The sequence below is a fragment of the Eptatretus burgeri genome, chromosome 10 (genome assembly GCF_056783735.1).
Source record: "Eptatretus burgeri isolate ZD-2024b chromosome 10, Ebu_testis_v1, whole genome shotgun sequence".
NCBI lineage: Eukaryota > Metazoa > Chordata > Myxini > Myxiniformes > Myxinidae > Eptatretus > Eptatretus burgeri.
In genome coordinates, this window is record NC_140970.1 from 80,847,384 (window position 1) to 80,871,131 (window position 23,748).

The 23,748-nt window shown below is 42.3% G+C and overlaps 1 protein-coding gene and 2 non-coding genes across 3 annotated transcripts in view; all 3 read left to right on the plus strand.

Moving 5' to 3' along the window:
* The window catches only part of TRAIP (TRAF interacting protein), a 67,806-nt gene extending 65,951 nt beyond the window's left edge, over positions 1–1,855 (plus strand). Inside the window, exon 16 of the mRNA XM_085899076.1 lies at positions 1,221–1,855. Within this exon, the coding sequence (XP_085755202.1) occupies positions 1,221–1,337 (117 nt within the window). The 3' untranslated portion in view covers positions 1,338–1,855. The remainder of the gene's footprint in view (positions 1–1,220) is intronic.
* Positions 1,856–15,532: 13,677 nt separating this feature from the next.
* TRNAV-UAC (transfer RNA valine (anticodon UAC)) lies at positions 15,533–15,605 on the plus strand. The gene has a single exon. It is a non-coding gene; the product is annotated as a tRNA-Val (tRNA).
* Positions 15,606–23,365: 7,760 nt separating this feature from the next.
* TRNAV-UAC (transfer RNA valine (anticodon UAC)) lies at positions 23,366–23,438 on the plus strand. Its single transcript has one exon. It is a non-coding gene; the product is annotated as a tRNA-Val (tRNA).
* Positions 23,439–23,748: the final 310 nt, after the last annotated feature.

Here is a 23,748-nt window from a genome sequence, read left to right on the forward strand (position 1 = left end):
ATCATGAAATACCTTTCCTTCATAAAAACCTTTTAAGTTCATCAATTATCTCTGAAATTTCAATTTTTGGAGTCTTACAACACCCATGACCTCTGGGTTTCCTTCTGATTGGATTAGCAAAATACTCGTTACCAAAAACATTACCTTAAGAAACTGACCCAGTACCTTGTACCCTGTTATTAAGGCCCAAAGGATAGATTGCACAAAGTGCTCTGATGCAAAAGTCCTCTTTGTGTCCAAGCTCAACATTACACATCAAAATCATTGACATCAACTGAGTCTATAATTAGAATTGAACTACTGCGAAAAGCATGTCCAACTTCAATGAAATTATTTTATAAATATGTCTTGATGCCAGATGATACAGCAGACCCATGTCCATTCAAACGTTGATGTAAACATTGAGAAGTTTTACCAACATATAGCAATCCACATGCTCCATAAGTGAGAAGATAAATAATGTACTTTGCTTTACATCCCAACAAACATTCACAATCAACAACAAAAGTCTTACCTGTCACATGACAAACAAAAGTTTCACAAGGTCTAAACTTTACAACACAAACATCAAGAGGAATTACACTTTTTAAAAAACAGCTTTACAAGTACTGTATTTGACAAAACATACTGACTCATTCTGACAGTTAAAAAAAAAAAAAAACATTTTGCGTTTTTAACCTCCAGTATTGCATTATGTCATGTGTTGGTCGGAATATCTCCGTTTGATGTGAAAGCATTCAACTTGCTATGGAAGCCAGATTTGGTGGTATAATGGTTGGAGTGTCTGTTGTAAATATGGTAGGTTGATGGTTTGATTCTGACCATGGATGAGTTTTAAATGATGTGCTAATTGCTCGTTAGATGCTCAGCAATGAAAGAAGAGTATGGACCAACCCCATAGGGAGGAGGAAATTCCTCCTTAATTGCCCCGCTAAGCATGGAGAGAAAAGCGTCGCTGTTATCCAGTGCTCTGCGAAGTGACGTCACTTCTCCCAAGGTGTGTGTGTGTGCGTGTGCGTGTGTGCGTGTGTGCGTGTGTGCGTGTGCGTGTGCGTGTGCGCCCTCCATAGGCCTTTGGACCCTGTAAGCATACCCATTAAAAAAGTGTATGAAGCAAGGAATGGTGCTTGTGGTGCAACATCCTCCTGTTTTGAGCAATCACACTTTGCCATCTCTGTTGTACACCTGTGGCCTACTGTGTCCATAACACACTTTATAAGACATCCCAGGCAGAACTGAGACCTCTGTCATGGAAGACAAAAAGGAAAAGCAAAAATCCAATGACTGTTCGTAACACTCTTCACAAGCAACCTCGCCTTGATGCGTTCATGAAGTGACCGAAAGGCCTTTACGACCTTGGATTCATCAAACGTTTTCACCTCCGATGAGAGATAAGCGACTGTTGTGATGAATTTTGTTGCGGGAGTGGCAACTGGCTACTCAAACCCGAACCCCAATGCTGATCTGTTTCCATAAATATGGACTGAATCCTCAGGCATCTCTAGAGCCTGTCCTCATTTTTATATTGTGTTGAGCAATTTCAAACCAAATTTGTTCAGAGCATTGGATGATTTTTTTTTTTTCATTTGTTGTGTGAAATAACATGTTTTCTTTACAGCGATTGATGTTAAACCTATGGATTTCTCAATTTTTTTTTTTGTGCAATGTTTAAATTTTGTAAACTGTGCCGCAAATGTTTATCTTTTCTTTGGTTGTAAAGTTTTGTGCATATTTATTTCGATTGTAAAAAGAAAAGAAATCCCCTAATATATCATTCTTTATATTATTGTGTATTTTTGACTCCCTTTACTCCCTTTTGTTGGAAAAAGTGAAATAAAATGTTTTAACATTTTTACATGTGGAGTTTCAAATGAAGTCTTACAAACGGTCACGTTGCTGTACTGCGGATCTCCCCTATCATCTTGCCAGTCAAAGCACTTGGGTTTAAAAGCAGTGTTTGCTGAACTTGCATGGAACATGGCTAAACTCTGAGTAATCAAATGAGGCCCAATGCTTCACCACTTTTAAGGTAAGGATGTGTCAAAAATGATACAGAATTTCTGGTCAGAGCAAATGACCTGGGAGCAGCATATGGAAAGTCCCAATAAATCCCATGTGTGTTTTCAAAGAAAAATGTCACCACAAAGTTTCCTTTCTTTATTCTTTGTGCCATAGGTTTTCATGTTGAGTGTGGATGCTTCACAGATCCTCAGTCATCTTCAATGTTTTGTTAAAATTCTGGCAAGGTAAGTGCATTGCCACATGCAAGTCCAAAACAACTATATAATGGTGAATAAGGAATTCCTGCTCTGGCACCCACATCCATGGATACATCCAGCTTTACAATTGCAAGAAATGATGTTCCATTTGACCATTTCATCGGGGACATGATGTTCCTCAGTTTTTCTGGCCCTGATGGCAACTCAGCAGCTATTGGTAGCATGCAGTGGGACCCATTTCGATCCTGAGCCATTGTTGCACTTTTAAGCCAGGTAATGGCTTCGTGGTTAGCTTGGAATCTTAAGGTCCTGAGTTCAAGCCCCATTGGTCACTGAATTAACACCAGGTGGGGTTGACTCAGCCTGTCATCCTTCTGAGGTTGGCAAAATGAGTAACAATGTACTGTATGGGGGCACAATATCAGTGGCATAGTCATGCCCCAACAAAATGATAGCAACCCGGCAGCCAAGCTGCCATATGCAAGAAGAAGAAGTTGCACTTTTAAGTATACCTGAAATGAATGTTGATAAGCTGTGCCGCTTGTAGGCGGTAAGGTCACCAACTGAAGAAGTTGGTTTGTGTTTTTATTGATATTTTCTTTTTTGAATGCATTGTACTTCTACTCATTCAAACATTTCACATTTGCTGTGCTAACATGAAGTCTTCTCCAGCTTGAGCAATGTCTTCATGTATTGTGTTGGTCATTGAAGATGAGACCACTTGATTTCAGTGCTCATTCCCCTTCAAAACTGCCAATTATAATTTTGTTTTTTTCCTCCTCCTTCCCTTGTCGGTATGGAAGCTGACATGTCACAGGCAGTGACAGCATGAATGATGAGGAAGGCATCTATTAGGTCACCTATTGCTTCTTGGATTCTGGACCATCACCGACCAAACATCATTATTGGTTTTATTGGGTTGGTGGTGGTCCAGAATAACTATGAAACACCACATGGGTTCGTTCGGTCCATCGGGAGTCTGCACACATTTCACATAGTAATCACAAACTTGTGCATAGTTTTCTTGATGAGGCAAGACAACAGCATGGAGGAGATGAGCTCTGTCCAAGATGTAGGTGACATCCCTGAGGTGAGGCCATTTCATCAGAGACTAGGGAGATTAATAAGGACATCACTGCAGCCTTTGTCGGCCAGCTAATGGAAACTTCATCAAAGATGGCTGGAGGCTGGCATGAAAGTGCACACTGTATTTTTGCGATGATGCCGAGCTGGAGGTAGAATCTAAGACTGACAGGATATGATTGAGCATTTGTTGTGGGTTTACCACAACCTCCTTACCATGTATTTTGATTGAAGCACAAAAATGCATCAATGAAAACTCAGTTTCACGTGTAGGTGGGCAACTTAGCATAACAATTGTGCATTTTGTGAGGAAAGCACCAAATTTGGCACATTAGTAGCCTATCATATTATGAACAGATTTGGATATTGGGCCATCTCAAAATTTTTGATGGCAGTGGGAAATGGCTGCCACAGCCATCAGCGGCTGAATTTGAGATGGCCCAATATCCAAATCTGTTCATAATATGATAGGCTACGAGTGTGCCAAATTTGGTGCTTTCCTCCCAAAATGCACAATTTTTATGCTATATTAAGCTAAGTTGCCCCACTAGTCTGCAAATGTTTGCCTCATCATTTCTCTCTGGCTTTTAATAGCCGTGTTCATTGCATCGTCACAGTTTACATATTGTGACGTCCACGGGACTTGAACAGTCCCGCCAACGTAGAATGAGCCGAAACGATGGAGGAGGTTTATTTTTTATAACCCAAAGATGGCGGTTTTAATCGCTCTACAGCAAACGGGACGAGGAAGGTGGCACGAGTCGCTTTTCACTGAGTTAATAATGTTTATTTCTCTCACCAGAAATAATAATAAGACTCGGCAAGAGGAGGGATCCGGGGCGATTCGACGGGATGGTGGTGTGTGTTCGGGCGTGGGGAAAACACAAGCAATTCCAATGGATATACAAATCTCAAACCCTCTAAGGCGCCAGGTACACACACACACACACACACACACACACACACACACACACACACACACACACACACACACACACACACACACACACACACACACACACACACACACAACGTAGCTGGTCCTGGTGGTCAGACTGGCCCGTGGTGTCGACGCAACAGTCCCTGGATTGGCGCCGGACGAGTTGGCGTTGCGCTCGTCAGGGGCAGGAGACACCGTGGTGCTGTTCCTGGTGGTGTCGACCTCCTGGTGTAGGCCCAAGACCGCTCACAGCCGCCAGGGAGCCAGTGCTGGCGCCAAGATGCGAGCAGGAGAGGGAGTCAGGTCCGCCTGCCGTTCGGTCCCGTACTCCGAGCCAGCAGAACTCCAGAGCCAACCGAGGTGAGGCACGAGGCACAGCAAGGCCACGAGACACGACGAATCCAGGAACGAACCAGCGCAACAAGAGAGCACGCTCCGAGACCAACAGCCTCGACCAGACGCTTTCTTTTTATGACTCTTCTTTTCCCAAACAGAACCTTTTTATACTCGAGTCCTCGTCACTTCCAATCGAGCCGTTTTATTGGCCCTCCGCCGTCGCCTTCCGCCAATCGTGATCACGGGGGGGAAGCCATCCGCAGCCCTGTCCTGTTACGCCACGGCAAGCCTACAGGGAATACTAAAAGGGGTTTACGCAGACACACTTACCCTAACCCGTCTCCCTATCTAATTACGTGACAATTATCATTTCCCCCTTAAAGAAATGGACATTTACTAGACAACTTATCACCACTGAATTTCTACTTATTACATCGAGATCCTGGTAAACTCGAACAGTATGGCATACCTAATTAAACATCCTAATTACCCTTTGAATGCATACCCCCCCCCTCAGACGTAACAATATTCATCCGTGATCATCCCTGAGACAGACGAGTACATTTCATTGTCTGGATTCAAATGGTGAGTGTGTACTCAGCCATTCAATGAAGTGCTCGACGTTACTGTTCTTTGACTGTCATGTTTGTTTCGGCTCCTTGTGTTGTTCGGTTGTGTCATGTTGAACATCTGTAAAGACTTGCAGGGAATTGTACAAGGGAACAATCAAAGGAAGTGCCTGGATCCACATGCCCACTACTTTCTGTGATGCCTTGTCGTCAGGTTAGTCTGCCGGATGTCTTGATGGCCCTCATCAGCACCTGTTCCATGGTCATGTCTGACCAGACACCACTCAAATTTTTGGTTCTGCACATGGTGTAAAAAAACCTCTTCCACATGAAGTTCTTGTGGTCTTCGTTTTCCATTGAAAGATTTTCCGTTTGCTCAATGTACAGTTGACCCGATTTGGCAGATTCGAGGTGTCCAGCTGCACGGAGGGAGGGCAGCATTTGCTTGATTAGCATGTAGATGAAAATACCAAATGACTGTTCAGCTCGTACAAATAGCCTTATGGTGGTCACCTGCTCAAAGTACTGAATCCACAGTTTGGCTGTTTGATTGCTTCTGGATGTCTGGTCCCACATTCTGTGCAGAAGTGTAGACTGTTCAACGTTTTGATCTGAACGCTATCGATGTCTGCTCCAGCCAACAAGTACTGATACAGCTGACACACATTTTGTTTGCATCCATCGTCAAGGTAGTTTGATTATTTGATGAGGTGAGTCACAAGTGCTTCCTGAGTAAGGAAGAGTGCCCATAAAGCCCATGAGTAGATATGACAAGTAGTCATATGGGAAACTGACTTGTGTATACACAGTACTCCAAGGCTCTTTGTGTCCACTCCCTGTCATATGTCCAACTACCCCATTTGGGACATCAGCCAGTGAAACCCTACAAGTCTCAACAAGAGAGTGAGCCTTTACTGGTGGCACTGGTGCACTGTTGTCCTCAAAGCTTGCTGGATTGATGCATTTAATCTCTCCTCTGCTGTAAAACGTGTTGTAACCATCCACGATGTTGATGTTCAAGTCCACATTGTCATCCACAAATTGCATAAATCCACTGGAGTGTCCGCAGATCGGGTGTCTTCAAATTGGCACGAGCTCATGAGCGAATTCTTGTTTCAGCACAGCTCCCAGAAAATCCCAAATTATGAAGAAGAGTAATGAGGTCTTTGCAGCCATATAGATGATGTATGTATATACTGCAACATGGAGGACATTTGGAGAAATGGATGATCTTGGACAACTGGGCAGCCATGATGGCTTGGTGTATCGCTGCAACCTGTCTCTTGGCAATGTCGGCATTCTCTTTACGGGGAATCACCGCCATTAGCAAAACATTTCAAAGTTTTCGGAAACATGTCATCAATTATTTGGGCAAATGCACTGCATGCTGGGTACACATATCTATCAGAGATGCAAGATCTTTCTTGCATCCTCTCTCTAAAAAAAAGTGATGCTCTTTCGTTCTGCCCATGTCTTCAGAGATTTGAATATACCAACTGTCATGCAAGATGTGGGCTGTGTCTCTAAAGCTCATGACTCTGTTCCTGCCTTGTAAATATGTTATTGTTATGTTTTCATCAGAAGTTTCCTTTTCAGATGATGCTTGCCATACCCTGAGTTGCCATCTTCGTCCATTTTTGACTTTATCTCTGCAATGGAATATTGACATTGGGCATTGCTGTGTAGGTGACCAAAACAAGATTGTTTGCCAGCATCTTCGAGCTGCCCCACCTGCTAAATTGACAGTTTTACAAAATAACCAGACCATACTGCAAGTGATACTTGGCTTTTGGAGTGATGAGATCTTACACACTTTTGTGCCTGTGTGGCTATAACATCACCCCATTGATCGTTTTGTTAGTTTCGTTTTGGTCGGGCAATCACTGTTTGTTTGAATTCAATTGGCCTTCCTTCGTATCATGCAAGTTCACATTTGGAGGGTTTCTTTGTTTCAAATGATGTGCTTGCTTTTTCCTTTCGAAATAGATCTGTGATTTCAAAGTCGACTTCGGCTGAACAAGACAGCTTTTCACGAGAATAACCAGGCACAGCCAGCCTGAGATGAAATGACACCCCACGCAAAAGTGGTTTTCGGCGCTCCATCTCTGTTTGTTCAACATTTGAATATGTTGTGAGTGGATGGCAAGGACATGGAGCAGTGAGTGTAGGCAGTGTTTGAAGCGGTAGAGAGAGCAAGTCGTGGTTGATATGTTCAAGATAATGAAGGACAGGGACAAAACAAGTGCAGAAGAGTTCCTTAGCAGAATAGACAGTGAAAGGATCAGGTAACACAGCCTGAGAATAAGGAAGAAAATATGGTAGTACAGTCGCCTGCAAAAGTATTCACCCCCACCCCCCCCTAAAGTTTTTCACATTTTGATGCCACTTGAGCTTATTTTATGATTCTTTCAAATCAAACTTAACATATAGTCTTCACAAACTACTCCAAAGGTATAAAGCTAAAAAAAATTCAGATTAAATGTGAATAAGTTCGATTAACAGAGAAAATCAGATGATTCTCAGTTACATAAGTAGCCAACCTCAGGTATTCAACCTCTTTCCCCACTTTACCATAAATCACTTCAAGAGCAAATTATTTGTTTGAAGGGTTACAAAAGAAGTGGAATAGGTACCACCTATATCAAATCAGTGGCTTCACTTAAAAATTATGCTCCTGCACTTATCTTAGGAGTTTAAGGGGAAACTCACTTCATCAACCACAAGGCAAACTCGAAGACCAAGGAGCTTTCAAAAGAAGTCGGACATAAAGTGGTGGAGAAGCACCATTCATGAGAGGGTTATACGATTTCAGTCACTCATCCCTTTGTGTATGGTGAAATCAATCATTAAGTTGGGGAAGACATATACCACCCAGACTCTTCCCAGATCAGGTCCCTCATTCAAGCTCAGCAGCCAGACAAGCAGAAAACTGGTTTGGGATGTCTCTAAATCTTATAATGACTGAAAGAACTGCAAGGCTCTATTTCCAAAATGGGGGTCAGTATTGCAGTGACAATGGACTGTGCAAAGTACAGGAGAATCCTTGATTTAAACCTGCTTGAGTCAGCTATGAATCTGAAACTGGGTTTGAAGTTCACATTTCAGCAGGACAATGATCCAAAGCACAAAGCGAAAGCCGCACTGGAGTGGCTGAATAAGAAGAAAATAAATGTGCTTGAGTGGCCCAGTCAAAGTCCTGACTTGAACCCAATTGAACATTTATGGTGAGACTTGTAGATTGCAGTCCATCGACGATCCCCATCAAACTTGGCAGAATTAGAGCAATTGTCACATGAAGAATGGGCAAAGATTTCACCATCTCACTGTGAAAAGCTGGAAGAGACCTTCCCAAAATGACTCGTAGCAGTCATTGCTGTAAAAGGTGCTTCAATCAACTGCTGACCTCAGGGCTGAATACTTTTGCAACCAGTGAATTTTGATTCGTACATGCTTTTTGCAGGTGTTCCTGATGTAACCTCCTTCAACTATAACAGTGTTTAGTTTGATCTTTTCAGTTATGAATAAAAAAGTTCATTTGGAAAAATTGTCTCCACATAATTCATAATTCATCAAAATGTGGCATTATGGTGAGGGAGTGAATACTTTTGCAGGCTGCTGCAAGGTAAAGGTCTTTCACTCAGAATAGTTAAAGTGTGGCATGCTTTGTCTGTCATGGCAGCAGAAACAGGGGATTCTGCAGTGCCTTGAGGAAGTACTCACTCCTCAACTTTTGTCACATTTTGTTGTAACAGCCTGAATTCAAAATTGATTAAATTTAAATTTTTTGTCATAACTGATCAACACAAAATACCCTGTAATGAGTGAAAACATGTTTTTCGAAATTTTTACAAAAAAAAATGAAAATCTGAAATGTCTTGTGTCAATAAGTATTCAACCCCTTGAGTCAATACTTTGTGGAAGCACCTTTGGCAGCGAATACAGCTTCGAGTCTTCTTGGGTATGGCTGTATCAGCTTTGCACATCTGGATTTGGGGATTTTCTCCCATTCTTCCGTGAAGATTTTCTCAAGCTCTGTCAAGTTGGATGGGGAGCATCGATGAACAGCAATCTTCAAGTATTAACACAATTCCCCATGGGATTCAGGTCTGGGCTTTGCTGGACCACTGAAGGACTTTCACGTTCTTGTTCTGAAGCCATTCCAGTGGTGCTTTGGCTGTATGCTTGGGGTCATTGTCCTGTTGGAATGTAAATCTTCACCGCAGTCACATGTTCTTTTGCACTCTGAAGCAGGTTCTCCTCAAGGATTCGCCTGTATTTGGCTACAATCATTGTTCCCTCGATGCTTACAGCTTGGTCGTGTACAACTTTGGGCGTTGAACCTTGCCAGTTATGACTATTTATTGGTTTACCACCCGGGTAAGGAAATGTACTGTGCTGGCACGCTCAGTCGCTTTCCACTTCCCGCACCCATCCCAGAACCTCCACAATCTGGTGATATCATTCATCTCATGACTAACGTCATTCACGATGAGGTGCCCATAACCGCTCTATGGATTGCTTGTGCTACCAATAGCAATCCAGATTTGTCACAAATTAAATGCTGGTTATGTCAGGTGATTGGGCATCACCACCAGAAGGGGTGAAACCATACCACATCTGGAAGGATGGTCTCCATTGATACAGACTGCTTGCTTTGGGGTAGTTGAGTGATAAATGCGCTGAAACTCTGCGGGAAAGTTCTCAATGAACTCCACAATGCTCATCCAGCCATTGTCACCCTGAAGACTATTGCCCGAGCCCATGTTTGGTGACCTGGTTTGGATAGTGACATTGAGTCCAGTGCACACCATTGTTGCACTTGTCAAGCCCATGCAAAGACACCGCCACAGTCTCCATTGGCCATGTGGTCGTGGCCATCAAAACCATGGTCCAGACTACACATCGACCATGCTGGTCCATTTCAAGGGAAGCTTTTTCTTGTCGTCGTTGATGACCACTCCAAATGGATTGAAGCTCTCGTGGTGCCATCCTCATCCTCTGCTGTAACAATTGAAGCTCTCCGTACCATGTTCGCACAACATGGTATTCCAAACTCCATTGTATCAGATAATGGATCATCATTTACAAGTTCAGAGTTTCAAAACTTTTGTGAAATGGATGGCATTAAGCATCACACATCTTCTCCCTACAAACCTGCCAGTCATGGTCAAGCCGAACGTGTTGTTCAGATCATCAAGAATGGTCGAAGCCACATCAAGGAAGGCTCCATTGAATGTCTGGCTTGTGTGTTGCTCAACTACCGCACCAGACCACATCAAACCACCGGTCGCTCACCTGCCAAGCTTCTGATGGGGCATAGATTCACAACACGGTTATCATTAGTCCACCTGGATGTAACGGTCCAGGTGGAGAATATCAAGTATCAACAGAAACGTAATCACGACCAAACGTCTGTTTACCGCAACTTCCAGATCAATGATCCTGTACACGTGGTGAACTCCGGATGTGGAACCAAGTGGTTATCCGGCATCATTATCAATATCATTGGTGAAATGATGTTTCTTGTGAAGTTGTGTGATGGTGGATGGATGCGTAAACATGTTCACCAACTCAGGTAACATCACGGGGAGCCAGACATTGAACCGGCTCAAGTGACTTTGTCACCCACTCCTGTATCAACACCATCTGTGTTTGAACCTTGAGGTGTTTCCTCATGAAAGCTTTTCACCCCTCAATGTACCTGAACTCCATCCTGACCCTGTACCCCTTATTGAGAATCCCACAGCAGTTGCAAGCAAGGACAACCCTTAGAATATCAGCTCATGTATGGAAGCCTCCTGCACGTCTTAATTTGTAAAAAAAAAAGTGGAGTCGGGGAGGGGAGACGTGATGTATCCAGTAGTTTATGCTGATGTATGCAAACATGGGTGCACCGGGGCGTGGTAAAGAGGAGTCACGTGACTCGCCCACGTTTCGATGTGGTGCTGCGCTGTGCCCGTATCCATAGCAACATGGCGTCGTGTGCGGAGAGATGTCGCTATTGTGACGACACAATGGTGGGTGCTTGCGAACAGGCATAATCCTTCCAGTTCAACATGTAGTTCAGGCTTGTGTGCGCGTTAATGTGCGTGTCCGGTCCTTTTGCGAGTTCCAAGAGGGCCGTGCAGCGGCTTCACGGATGTTTTCACGTAAATGGGCCGACCCTCCGTCGTCTGTTCAGTCAGTATCACGGAGCCAAATGATGGAGACTGCACAGGTGCAGACTTTGTTGTTGCATCTCCATGTCAACCGTAACAATGGACAGGAATCGAATATTTTCTGCAGTCTCCATCAACACCATTTAATTTTCCACGTTTGAATGAAGTCGATGCGATGATGAAAACCGTAATCGACATTAATTTTTAAATAAAAAATTCGGAAACGCTCTGTGACCCTCTCACGTGTCTGGTTGTCGTCAAGGCCGCGTGGGCTTCCTGGAAACCGGTAAGCCACGCCCCTCGCTCAGTGACGTTTGCTAATCCCTCCCACCCTCTGGTTGTCGTCAAGGCCGCGAGGGCTTCCTGGAAACCGGTAAGCCACGCCCCTCGCTCAGTTACGTTTGTCAATCCCTCTCACCCTCTGGTTGTCGTCAAGACCGCGTGGGCTTCCTGGAAACCGATAAGCCACGCCCCTCGCTCAGTTGCGTTCATTGATGACTCGAATTCAATAAATTAGAGCAACATACAAACGTCGAAATGCTGAAATTTGAGCTGTGTCGTCATTTTAAACGACAAACACGACGAACCTACATTAATTTGTAAACGGAGGTAGTTTGATCGAGAGGAAGGAACGGGGTGAGAATACTTTCGAGGAATTAAATTGCTGATTTGAGTTGTGATTTTAACAGCTTTTGAGGTTGTTGGAAGAAAAATAAAGAAAAGTAATTCAAATGTTTCTTTGAGGAGATTGCACGAGGAAGTCCGCAACGAGGGAAGCTCACGCGGGCTCGGTGAGACACTGAATGGAGGGAAGGTGAGAAAGCGGGAAAAGGAAAGAAAACACAACGTTGGGATCGAAAGGAAGTGTCTCCTCCGACGTCCGCGTTTAGGACACATAAGACGTGCAGTCGAGAAACTCGTCCGAGTGGTGAGCAGTCACGACCTTCTTGTCGAAGCTGTTAAAATGCTCCCACCGTTCTGAGATTGAACCTTTCCCCCATTTTTCTGTGAAGATTCGGGAATGATCGACTCCCTCTGAGTTTCTTTTGGAGCGAGATCAGAACACCTTCCTTAAGAACCATGAGAAATCAAAAAGGGATTTTATCCCTCATCCTTCCCGTGGCCTTACCCTTCCCCCATGGAAATAACATCCTGAAGATGGAGTCTCAGCAACATGAGTCCTGCATTGAGATGGATCTCAGTCTCATCAACATGAGTCCTGTATTGAGATGTATCTCAGTCTCATCAACATGAGTCCTATATTGAGATGAATCTCAATCTCATCAACATGAGTCCTGTATTGAGATGTATCTCAATCTCATCAACATGAGTCCTACATTGAGATGTATCTCAATCTCATCAACATGAGTCCTGTATTGAGATGTATCTCAGTCTCATCAACATGAGTCCTGTATTGAGATGTATCTCAGTCTCATCAACATGAGTCCTACATTGAGATGTATCTCAATCTCATTAACATGAGTCCTACATTGAGATGTATCTCAATCTCATTAACATGAGTCCTATATTGAGATGTATCTCAATCTCATCAACATGAGTCCTACATTGAGATGTATCTCAATCTCATTAACATGAGTCCTATATTGAGATGTATCTCAATCTCATCAACATGAGTCCTGTATTGAGATGTATCTCAATCTCATCAACATGAGTCCTGTATTGAGATGTATCTCAATCTCATCAACATGAGTCCTACATTGAGATGTATCTCAATCTCATTAACATGAGTCCTATATTGAGATGTATCTCAATCTCATCAACATGAGTCCTATATTGAGATGTATCTCAATCTCATCAACATGAGTCCTGTATTGAGATGTATCTCAATCTCATCAACATGAGTCCTATATTGAGATGTATCACAATCTCATCAACATGAGTCCTATATTGAGATGTATCTCAAACTCATCAACATGAGTCCTATATTGAGATGTATCTCAATCTCATCAACATGAGTCCTATATTGAGATGTATCTCTATCTCATCAACATGAGTCCTATATTGAGATGTATCTCAATCTCATCAACATGAGTCCTATATTGAGATGTATCTCAATCTCATCAACATGAGTCTCATCTCAATCTCATCAACATGAGTCCTATATTGAGATGTATCTCAATCTCATCAACATGAGTCCTATATTGAGATGTATCTCAATCTCATCAACATGAGTCCTATATTGAGATGTATCTCAATCTCATCAACATGAGTCCGATATTGAGATGTATCTCAGTCTCATGAACATGAGTCCTGTATTGAGATGTATCTCAGTCTCATCAACATGAGTCCTATATTGAGATGTATCTCAGTCTCATCAACATGAGTCCTGTATTGAGATGTATCTCAGTCTCATCAACATGAGTCCTGTATTGAGATGTATCTCAGTCTCATCAACATGAGTCCCATAAATTTGGTGGGTTTTTTTTGCCTCATTTTCAGTGGAGCGGTCAAATTCATTGTCATGGAAGTGGCCTCAGCTCCTGATAAGGTGGACTAAAATTTCAGGTGAGTCAGGGTGAACAAAAGACATTTATTAATCTGAGTCTTGAAGAGTTAAGGTTGCTGGAAAAACTGAACAAGGTTTGTGTATAACTTCATTTTCTCTCCGCAACAAAAACAGACATTTGGATCCAAGGAGAGAAAGTTGTTTTCATTGGCCACAACAGTGAGATCATGAAGACATTTTGTAATGCCTTGCCAGCATCGTTTCAAATGTCAAACATCCAGTCATCACCAATACTAGTGCGGGCCCGAACGTGCAAAAAAAATGATAATAATAAAAAAACAACAAGTGTGACGTCAATTCTCTCTTCATAGCACCGTGTCCTGTCATTAGTTGGCAAATAAATGGCCGTAACTTGGGAACCACTTGGCCGATTAATATCAATCCTTGAAAAGGCACTTCCACAGGGCCCCAGCAATATACGTGGCAAGTTTCAATTAGATCGGACCAGTGGTTGTCGAGAAACAGCGGTCGCAGACAAACACACAGACCCACAGACCCGTACGTGCGTGCCCGTTCATGTGTGGCCGTACATGCAAAAATGAAAAAAAAATAAAAAAATTCAAACAGCTCTTTCCCTTGGGAAAATTTAAACCTTGGGATTAATTCATAACTTGAACAATTAATTCAAACATTGGAAAAAAACAGCTTTCAAACCCTTGGGAAGCAGCTGTTTCCCATGGGAAAATTCAAACCTTGGGATCAATTAATAATTTGAACAACTAATTCAAACGTTGGGAAAAAAACAGCTTCAAACCTTGGGAAACACTTGGGAAGCAGCTGAAATGGATGAAGAACGATATCAAACCTTGTAAAGGCACATACTCAGGTCCCCAGCGTCAATTGTAACGTCATATCAAACAAAGAAGAAGAAGAATTGTGACGCCCCCTCTTTCTCACCCCCCCTCTCGCCGCCTATCTTACCTCCCTCTCTCCCCCTCCTCTCTCGCCCCTCTCTCTCGCCCCCACTCTCACACCCCCTCTCGCCCCTCCTCGCCACTCCTCTCTCCCCCTCTCTTGAATTGTGATGCCCTCCCTCTCTTGCCCCCCTCTCTCTCCCCTCCTCTCTCCCCCTTCTCTCTGCAAATGTATTCACAAATGTCTACCAAGCACAACAATTAATTCAAACCTTGGGAAAAAACAGCTTTCAAACCCTTGGGAAACAGCTGTTTCCCTTGGGAAAAATTCAAACCTTGGGATTAATTAATAATTTGAACAATTAATTCAAACCTTGGGAAACACTTGAGAAACAGCTGAAACGGATGAAGAACGATATCAAACCTTGAAAAGGCACACAGTCAGGTCCCCAGTGTCAATTGTGACATCATATCAAACGAAGAAGAAAAGAATTGTGACGTCAATCGTGCAAAAAATTTTTTTGACGTCATTCGTGATGTCATAGCACCGTGTCCTGTCATTGGTTGGCAAATAAATGGCCGTGACTTGGGAACCGCTTGTCCGATTAACATAAAACCTTGAAAAGGCACATCCTCGGGTCCCCAGCAATAATCCTGGCAAGTTTCAATTACATCGGACCAGTGGTTGTCGGGAAACGGCGGTCGCGCGCGCGCACACACACACACACACACACACACACACACACACACACACACACACACACACACACACACAGACACACACACACACATACACACACATTACTGGAATTATAGATAGATAACACAGAAACTCTACTGTCAGTTGGTTCTATAGTGTAGTGGTTATCACATCTGCTTTACACGCAGAAGGTCCTGGGTTCGATCCCCAGTGGAACCATCTCTTTCGTTTCTTTTCTTTTCTTTTCAATACAATGGCATATGTACGTCGATTGGTGGGAGACATGTCCTCCCCCAACTTTTTATCAAGGGGGGGATAACATATCGATTGTCCCACCCACTTTTTTCATTGAACGTAAGATCTCTGTGTGCATGTTTGTCTGTGTGCATGTTTGTCTGTGGGCATGTTTGTCTGTGGGCATGTTTGTCTGTGGCATGTTTGTCTGCGACCGCTGTTTCTCGACAACCACTGGTCCGATCTACTTGAAACTTCCCAGGTATATTGCTGGGACCCGAGGATGTGCGTTTTCAAGGTTTGAAATTAATCGGACAAGTGGTTCCCAAGTTATGGTCTCCGTACTCGCAAGCCGTTGGTGTCTGCTTTGGCTTTGGAAGTTGTACCCACCCTGTGGTTGTCGTCAAGGCCACGTGGGCTTCCTGGAAACCGGTAAGCCACGCCCCTCGCTCAGTGACGTTTGCTAATCCCTCCCACCCTCTGGTTGTCGTCAAGGCCGCGTGGGCTTCCTGGAAACCGGTAAGCCACGCCCCTCGCTCACTGACGTTTGTCAATCCCTCTCACCCTCTGGTTGTCGTCAAGGCCGAGTGGGCTTCCTGGAAACCGATAAGCCACGCCCCTCGCTCAGTTGCGTTCATTGATGACTCGAATTCAATAAATAAGAACAACATACAAACGTCGAAATGCTGATATTTGAGCTGTGTCGTCATTTTAAACGACAAACACGACGAACCTACATTAATTTGTAAACGGAGGTAGTTTGATCGAGAGGAAGGAATGGGGTGAGAATACCTTCAAGGAATTAAATTGCTGATTTGAGTTGTGATTTTAACAGCTTTTGAGGTTGTTGGAAGATAAATAAAGAAAAGTAATTCAAATGTTTCTTTGAGGAGATTGCACGAGGAAGTCCGCAACGAGGGAAACTCACGCGGGCTCGGTGAGACACTGAATGGAGGGAAGGTGAGAAAGCGGGAAAAGGAAAGAAAACACAACGTTGGGATCGAAAGGAAGTGTCTCCTCCGACGTCCGCGTTTAGGACACATAAGACGTGCAGTCGAGTTACTCATCCGAGTGGTGAGCAGTCACGACCTTCTTGTCGAAGCTGTAAAAACGCTCCCACCGTTCTGAGATTGAATCTTTCCCCCATTTTTCTGTGAAGATTCGGGAATGATCTTCTCCCTCTGAGTTTCTTTTGGAGCGAGATCAGAACACCTTCCTTAAGAACCATGAGGAATCAAAAAGGGATTTTATCCCTCATCCTTCCCGTGGCCTTACCCTTCCCCCATGGAAATAACATCCTGAAGATGGAGTCTCAGCAACATGACTCCTGCATTGAGATGGATCTCAGTCTCATCAACATGAGTCCTGTATTGAGATGTATCTCAATCTCATCAACATGAGTCCTACGTTGAGATGTATCTCAATCTCATCAACATGAGTCCTATATTGAGATGTACCTCAATCTCATCAACATGAGTCCTATATTGAGATGTATCTCAATCTCATCAACATGAGTCCTGTATTGAGATGTATCTCAATCTCATCAACATGAGTCCTATATTGAGATGTATCTCAATCTCATCAACATGAGTCCTATATTGAGATGTATCTCAATCTCATCAACATGAGTCCTGTATTGAGATGTATCTCAGTCTCATCAACATGAGTCCTACATTGAGATGTATCTCAATCTCATTAACATGAGTCCTATATTGAGATGTATCTCAATCTCATCAACATGAGTCCTATATTGAGATGTATCTCAGTCTCATGAACATGAGTCCTGTATTGAGATGTATCTCAGTCTCATCAACATGAGTCATGTATTGAGATGTATCTCAGTCTCATCAATATGAGTCCTATATTGAGATGTATCTCAATCTCATCAACATGAGTCCTATATTGAGATGTATCTCAATCTCATCAACATGAGTCCTATATTGAGATGTATCTCAATCTCATCAACATGAGTCCTGTATTGAGATGTATCTCAGTCTCATCAACATGAGTCCTATATTGAGATGTATCTCAGTCTCATCAACATGAGTCCTGTATTGAGATGTATCTCAGTCTCATCAACATGAGTCCTGTATTGAGATGCATCTCAATCTCATCAACATGAGACCTGTATTGAGATGTATCTCAGTCTCATCAACATGAGTCCTGCATTGAGATGTATCTCAGTCTCATCAACATGAGTCCTGTATTGAGATGTATCTCAGTCTCATCAACATGAGTCCTACATTGAGATGTATCTCAGTCTCATCAACATGAGTCCTATATTGAGATGTATCTCAATCTCATCAACATGAGTCCTATATTGAGATGTATCTCAATCTCATCAACATGAGTCCTGTATTGAGATGTATCTCAGTCTCATCAACATGAGTCCGACATTGAGATGTATCTCAATCTCATTAACATGAGTCCTATATTAAGATGTATCTCAATCTCATCAACATGAGTCCTATATTGAGATGTATCTCAGTCTCATGAACATGAGTCCTGTATTGAGATGTATCTCAGTCTCATCAACATGAGTCATGTCTTGAGATGTATCTCAGTCTCATCAATATGAGTCCTATATTGAGATGTATCTCAATCTCATCAATATGAGTCCTATATTGAGATGTATCTCAATCTCATCAACATGAGTCCTGTATTGAGATGTATCTGTCTCATCAACATGAGTCCTGCATTGAGATGGATCTCAGTCTCATCAACATGAGTCCTGTATTGAGATGTATCTCAATCTCATCAACATGAGTCCTACGTTGAGATGTATCTCAATCTCATCAACATGAGTCCTATATTGAGATGTACCTCAATCTCATCAACATGAGTCCTATATTGAGATGTATCTCAATCTCATCAACATGAGTCATGTATTGAGATGTATCTCAGTCTCATCAATATGAGTCCTACATTGAGATGTATCTCAATCTCATTAACATGAGTCCTGTATTGAGATGTATCTCAATCTCATCAACATGAGTCCTATATTGAGATGTATCTCAATCTCATCAACATGAGTCCTATATTGAGATGTATCTCAATCTCATCAACATGAGTCCTGTATTGAGATGTATCTCAGTCTCATCAACATGAGTCCTACATTGAGATGTATCTCAATCTCATTAACATGAGTCCTATATTGAGATGTATCTCAATCTCATCAACATGAGTCCTATATTGAGATGTATCTCAGTCTCATGAACATGAGTCCTGTATTGAGATGTATCTCAGTCTCATCAACATGAGTCATGTATTGAGATGTATCTCAGTCTCATCAATATGAGTCCTATATTGAGATGTATCTCAATCTCATCAACATGAGTCCTATATTGAGATGTATCTCAATCTCATCAACATGAGTCCTATATTGAGATGTATCTCAATCTCATCAACATGAGTCCTGTATTGAGATGTATCTCAGTCTCATCAACATGAGTCCTATATTGAGATGTATCTCAGTCTCATCAACATGAGTCCTGTATTGAGATGTATCTCAGTCTCATCAACATGAGTCCTGTATTGAGATGCATCTCAATCTCATCAACATGAGACCTGTATTGAGATGTATCTCAGTCTCATCAACATGAGTCCTGCATTGAGATGTATCTCAGTCTCATCAACATGAGTCCTGTATTGAGATGTATCTCAGTCTCATCAACATGAGTCCTACATTGAGATGTATCTCAGTCTCATCAACATGAGTCCTATATTGAGATGTATCTCAATCTCATCAACATGAGTCCTATATTGAGATGTATCTCAATCTCATCAACATGAGTCCTGTATTGAGATGTATCTCAGTCTCATCAACATGAGTCCGACATTGAGATGTATCTCAATCTCATTAACATGAGTCCTATATTAAGATGTATCTCAATCTCATCAACATGAGTCCTATATTGAGATGTATCTCAGTCTCATGAACATGAGTCCTGTATTGAGATGTATCTCAGTCTCATCAACATGAGTCATGTCTTGAGATGTATCTCAGTCTCATCAATATGAGTCCTATATTGAGATGTATCTCAATCTCATCAATATGAGTCCTATATTGAGATGTATCTCAATCTCATCAACATGAGTCCTGTATTGAGATGTATCTCAGTCTCATCAACATGAGTCCTGTATTGAGATGTATCTCAGTCTCATCAACATGAGTCCTGTATTGAGATGCATCTCAATCTCATCAACATGAGACCTGTATTGAGATGTATCTGTCTCATTAACATGAGTCCTGCATTGAGATGTATCTCAGTCTCATCAACATGAGTCCTGTATTGAGATGTATCTCAGTCTCATCAACATGAGTCCTACATTGAGATGTATCTCAGTCTCATCAACATGAGTCCGATATTGAGATGTATCTCAATCTCATCAACATGAGTCCTATATTGAGATGTATCTCAATCTCATCAACATGAGTCCTGTATTGAGATGTATCTCAATCTCATCAACATGAGTCCTGTATTGAGATGTATCTCAATCTCATCAACATGAGTCCTGTATTGAGATGTATCTCAATCTCATCAACATGAGTCCTGTATTGAGATGTATCTCAATCTCATCAACATGAGTCCTGTATTGAGATGTATCTCAGTCTCATCAACATGAGTCCTATATTGAGATGTATCTCAGTCTCATCAACATGAGTCCTGTATTGAGATGCATCTCAATCTCATCAACATGAGACCTGTATTGAGATGTATCTCAGTCTCATCAACATGAGTCCTGCATTGAGATGTATCTCAGTCTCATCAACATGAGTCCTGTATTGAGATGTATCTCAGTCTCATCAACATGAGTCCTGCATTGAGATGTATCTCAATCTCATCAACATGAGTCCTGTATTGAGATGTATCTCAGTCTCATCAACATGAGTCCTACATTGAGATGTATCTCAATCTCATTAACATGAGTCCTATATTGAGATGTATCTCAATCTCATCAACATGAGTCCTATATTGAGATGTATCTCAGTCTCATGAACATGAGTCCTGTATTGAGATGTATCTCAGTCTCATCAACATGAGTCATGTATTGAGATGTATCTCAGTCTCATCAATATGAGTCCTATATTGAGATGTATCTCAATCTCATCAACATGAGTCCTATATTGAGATGTATCTCAATCTCATTAACATGAGTCCTGTGTTGAGATGTATCTCAATCTCATCAACATGAGTCCTATATTGAGATGTATCTCAATCTCATCAACATGAGTCCTATATTGAGATGTATCTCAAACTCATCAAATGAGTCCTGTATTGAGATGTATCTCAGTCTCATCAACATGAGTCCTGTATTGAGATGTATCTCTATCTCATCAACATGAGTCCTATATTGAGATGTATCTCAATCTCATCAACATGAGTCCTGTATTGAGATGTATCTCAGTCTCATCAACATGAGTCCTATATTGAGATGTATCTCTCTCTCATCAACATGAGTCCTATATTGAGATGTATCTCAATCTCATCAACATGAGTCCTATATTGAGATGTAGCTCAATCTCATCAACATGAGTCCTATATTGAGATGTATCTCAATCTCATCAACATGAGTCCTATATTGAGATGCATCTCAATCTCATCAACATGAGTCCTATATTGAGATGTATCTCAATCTCATCAACATGAGTCCGATATTGAGATGTATCTCAGTCTCATGAACATGAGTCCTGTATTGAGATGTATCTCAGTCTCATCAACATGAGTCCTATATTGAGATGTATCTCAGTCTCATCAACATGAGTCCTGTATTGAGATGTATCTCAGTCTCATCAACATGAGTCCTGTATTGAGATGTATCTCAGTCTCATCAACATGAGTCCCATAAATTTGGTGGGTTTTTTTTGCCTCATTTTCAGTGGAGCGGTCAAATTCATTGTCATGGAAGTGGCCTCAGCTCCTGATAAGGTGGACTAAAATTTCAGGTGAGTCAGGGTGAACAAAAGAGATTTATTAATCTGAGTCTTGAAGAGTTCAGGTTGCTGGAAAAACTGAACAAGGTTTGTGTATAACTTCATTTTCTCTCCGCAACAAAAACAGACATTTGGATCCAAGGAGAGAAAGTTGTTTTCATTGGCCACAACAGTGAGATCATGAAGACATTTTGTAATGCCTTGTCAGCATCGTTTCAAATGTCAAACATCCAGTCATCACCAATACTAGTGCGGGCCCGTACGTGCAACAAAAATGATAATAATAAAAAAACAAAAAGTGTGACGTCAATTCTCTCTTCATAGCACCGTGTCCTGTCATTAGTTGGCAAATAAATGGCCGTAACTTGGGAACCACTTGGCCGATAAATATCAATCCTTGAAAAGGCACTTCCATAGGGTCCCAGCAATATACGTGGCAAGTTTCAATTAGATCGGACCAGTGGTTGTCGAGAAACAGCGGTCGCAGACAAACACACAGACCCACAGACCCGTACGTGCGTGCCCTTTCATGTGTGGCCGTACATGCAAAAATAAGAAAATAAAAAAAAATTCAAACAGCTGTTTCCCTTGGGAAAATTTAAACCTTGGGATTAATTCATAACTTGAACAATTAATTCAAACATTGGAAAAAAACAGCTTTCAAACCCTTGGGAAGCAGCTGTTTCCCATGGGAAAATTCAAACCTTGGGATCAATTAATAATTTGAACAACTAATTCAAACGTTGGGAAAAAAAACAGCTTCAAACCTTGGGAAACACTTGGGAAGCAGCTGAAATGGATGAAGAACGATATCAAACCTTGAAAAGGCACATACTCAGGTCCCCAGCGTCAATTGTAACGTCATATCAAACAAAGAAGAAGAAGAATTGTGACGCCTCCTCTCTCTCGCCCCCCCTCTCGCCCCCTATCTTACCTCCCTCTCTCCCCCCTCCTCTCTCGCCCCTCTCTCTCGCCCCCACTCTCACACCCCTCTCGCCCCTCCTCGCCACTCCTCTCTCCCCCTCTCTTGAAGTGTGATGCCCTCCCTCTCTTGCCCCCTCTCTCTCCCCTCCTCTCTCCCCCTTCTCTCTGCAAATGTATTCACAAATGTCTACCAAGCACAACAATTAATTCAAACCTTGGGAAAAAACAGCTTTCAAACCCTTGGGAAACAGCTGTTTCCCTTGGGAAAAATTCAAACCTTGGGATTAATTAATAATTTCAACAATTAATTCAAACCTTGGGAAACACTTGAGAAACAGCTGAAACGGATGAAGAACGATATCAAACCTTGAAAAGGCACACAGTCAGGTCCCCAGTGTCAATTGTGACATCATATCAAACGAAGAAGAAAAGAATTGTGACGTCAATCGTGCAAAAAAATTTTTTGACGTCATTCGTGATGTCATAGCACCGTGTCCTGTCATTTGTTGGCAAATAAATGGCCGTGACTTGGGAACCGCTTGTCCGATTAACATAAAACCTTGAAAAGGCACATCCTCGGGTCCCCAGCAATAATCCTGGCAAGTTTCAATTACATCGGACCAGTGGTTGTCGGGAAACGGCGGTCGCACACACACACACACACACACACACACACACACACACACACACACACACACACACACACACACACACACACACACACACACACACACACACACACACACACACACACACACACACACACACACACACACACACAGACACACACACACACACACACACACACACACACACACACACACACACACATACACACACATTACTGGAATTATAGATAGATAACACAGAAACTCTACTGTCAGTTGGTTCTATAGTGTAGTGGTTATCACATCTGCTTTACACCCAGAAGGTCCTGGGTTCGATCCCCAGTGGAACCATCTCTTTCGTTTCTTTTCTTTTCTTTTCAATACAATGGCATATGGACGTCGATTGGTGGGGGACATGTCCTCCCCCCCCCAACTTTTTATCAAGGGGGGGATAACATATCGATTGTCCCACCCACTTTTTTCATTGAACGTAAGATCTCTGTGTGCATGTTTGTCTGTGTGCATGTTTGTCTGTGGCATGTTTGTCTGCGACCGCTGTTTCTCGACAACCACTGGTCCGATCTACTTGAAACTTCCCAGGTATATTGCTGGGACCCGAGGATGTGCGTTTTCAAGGTTTGAAATTAATCGGACAAGTGGT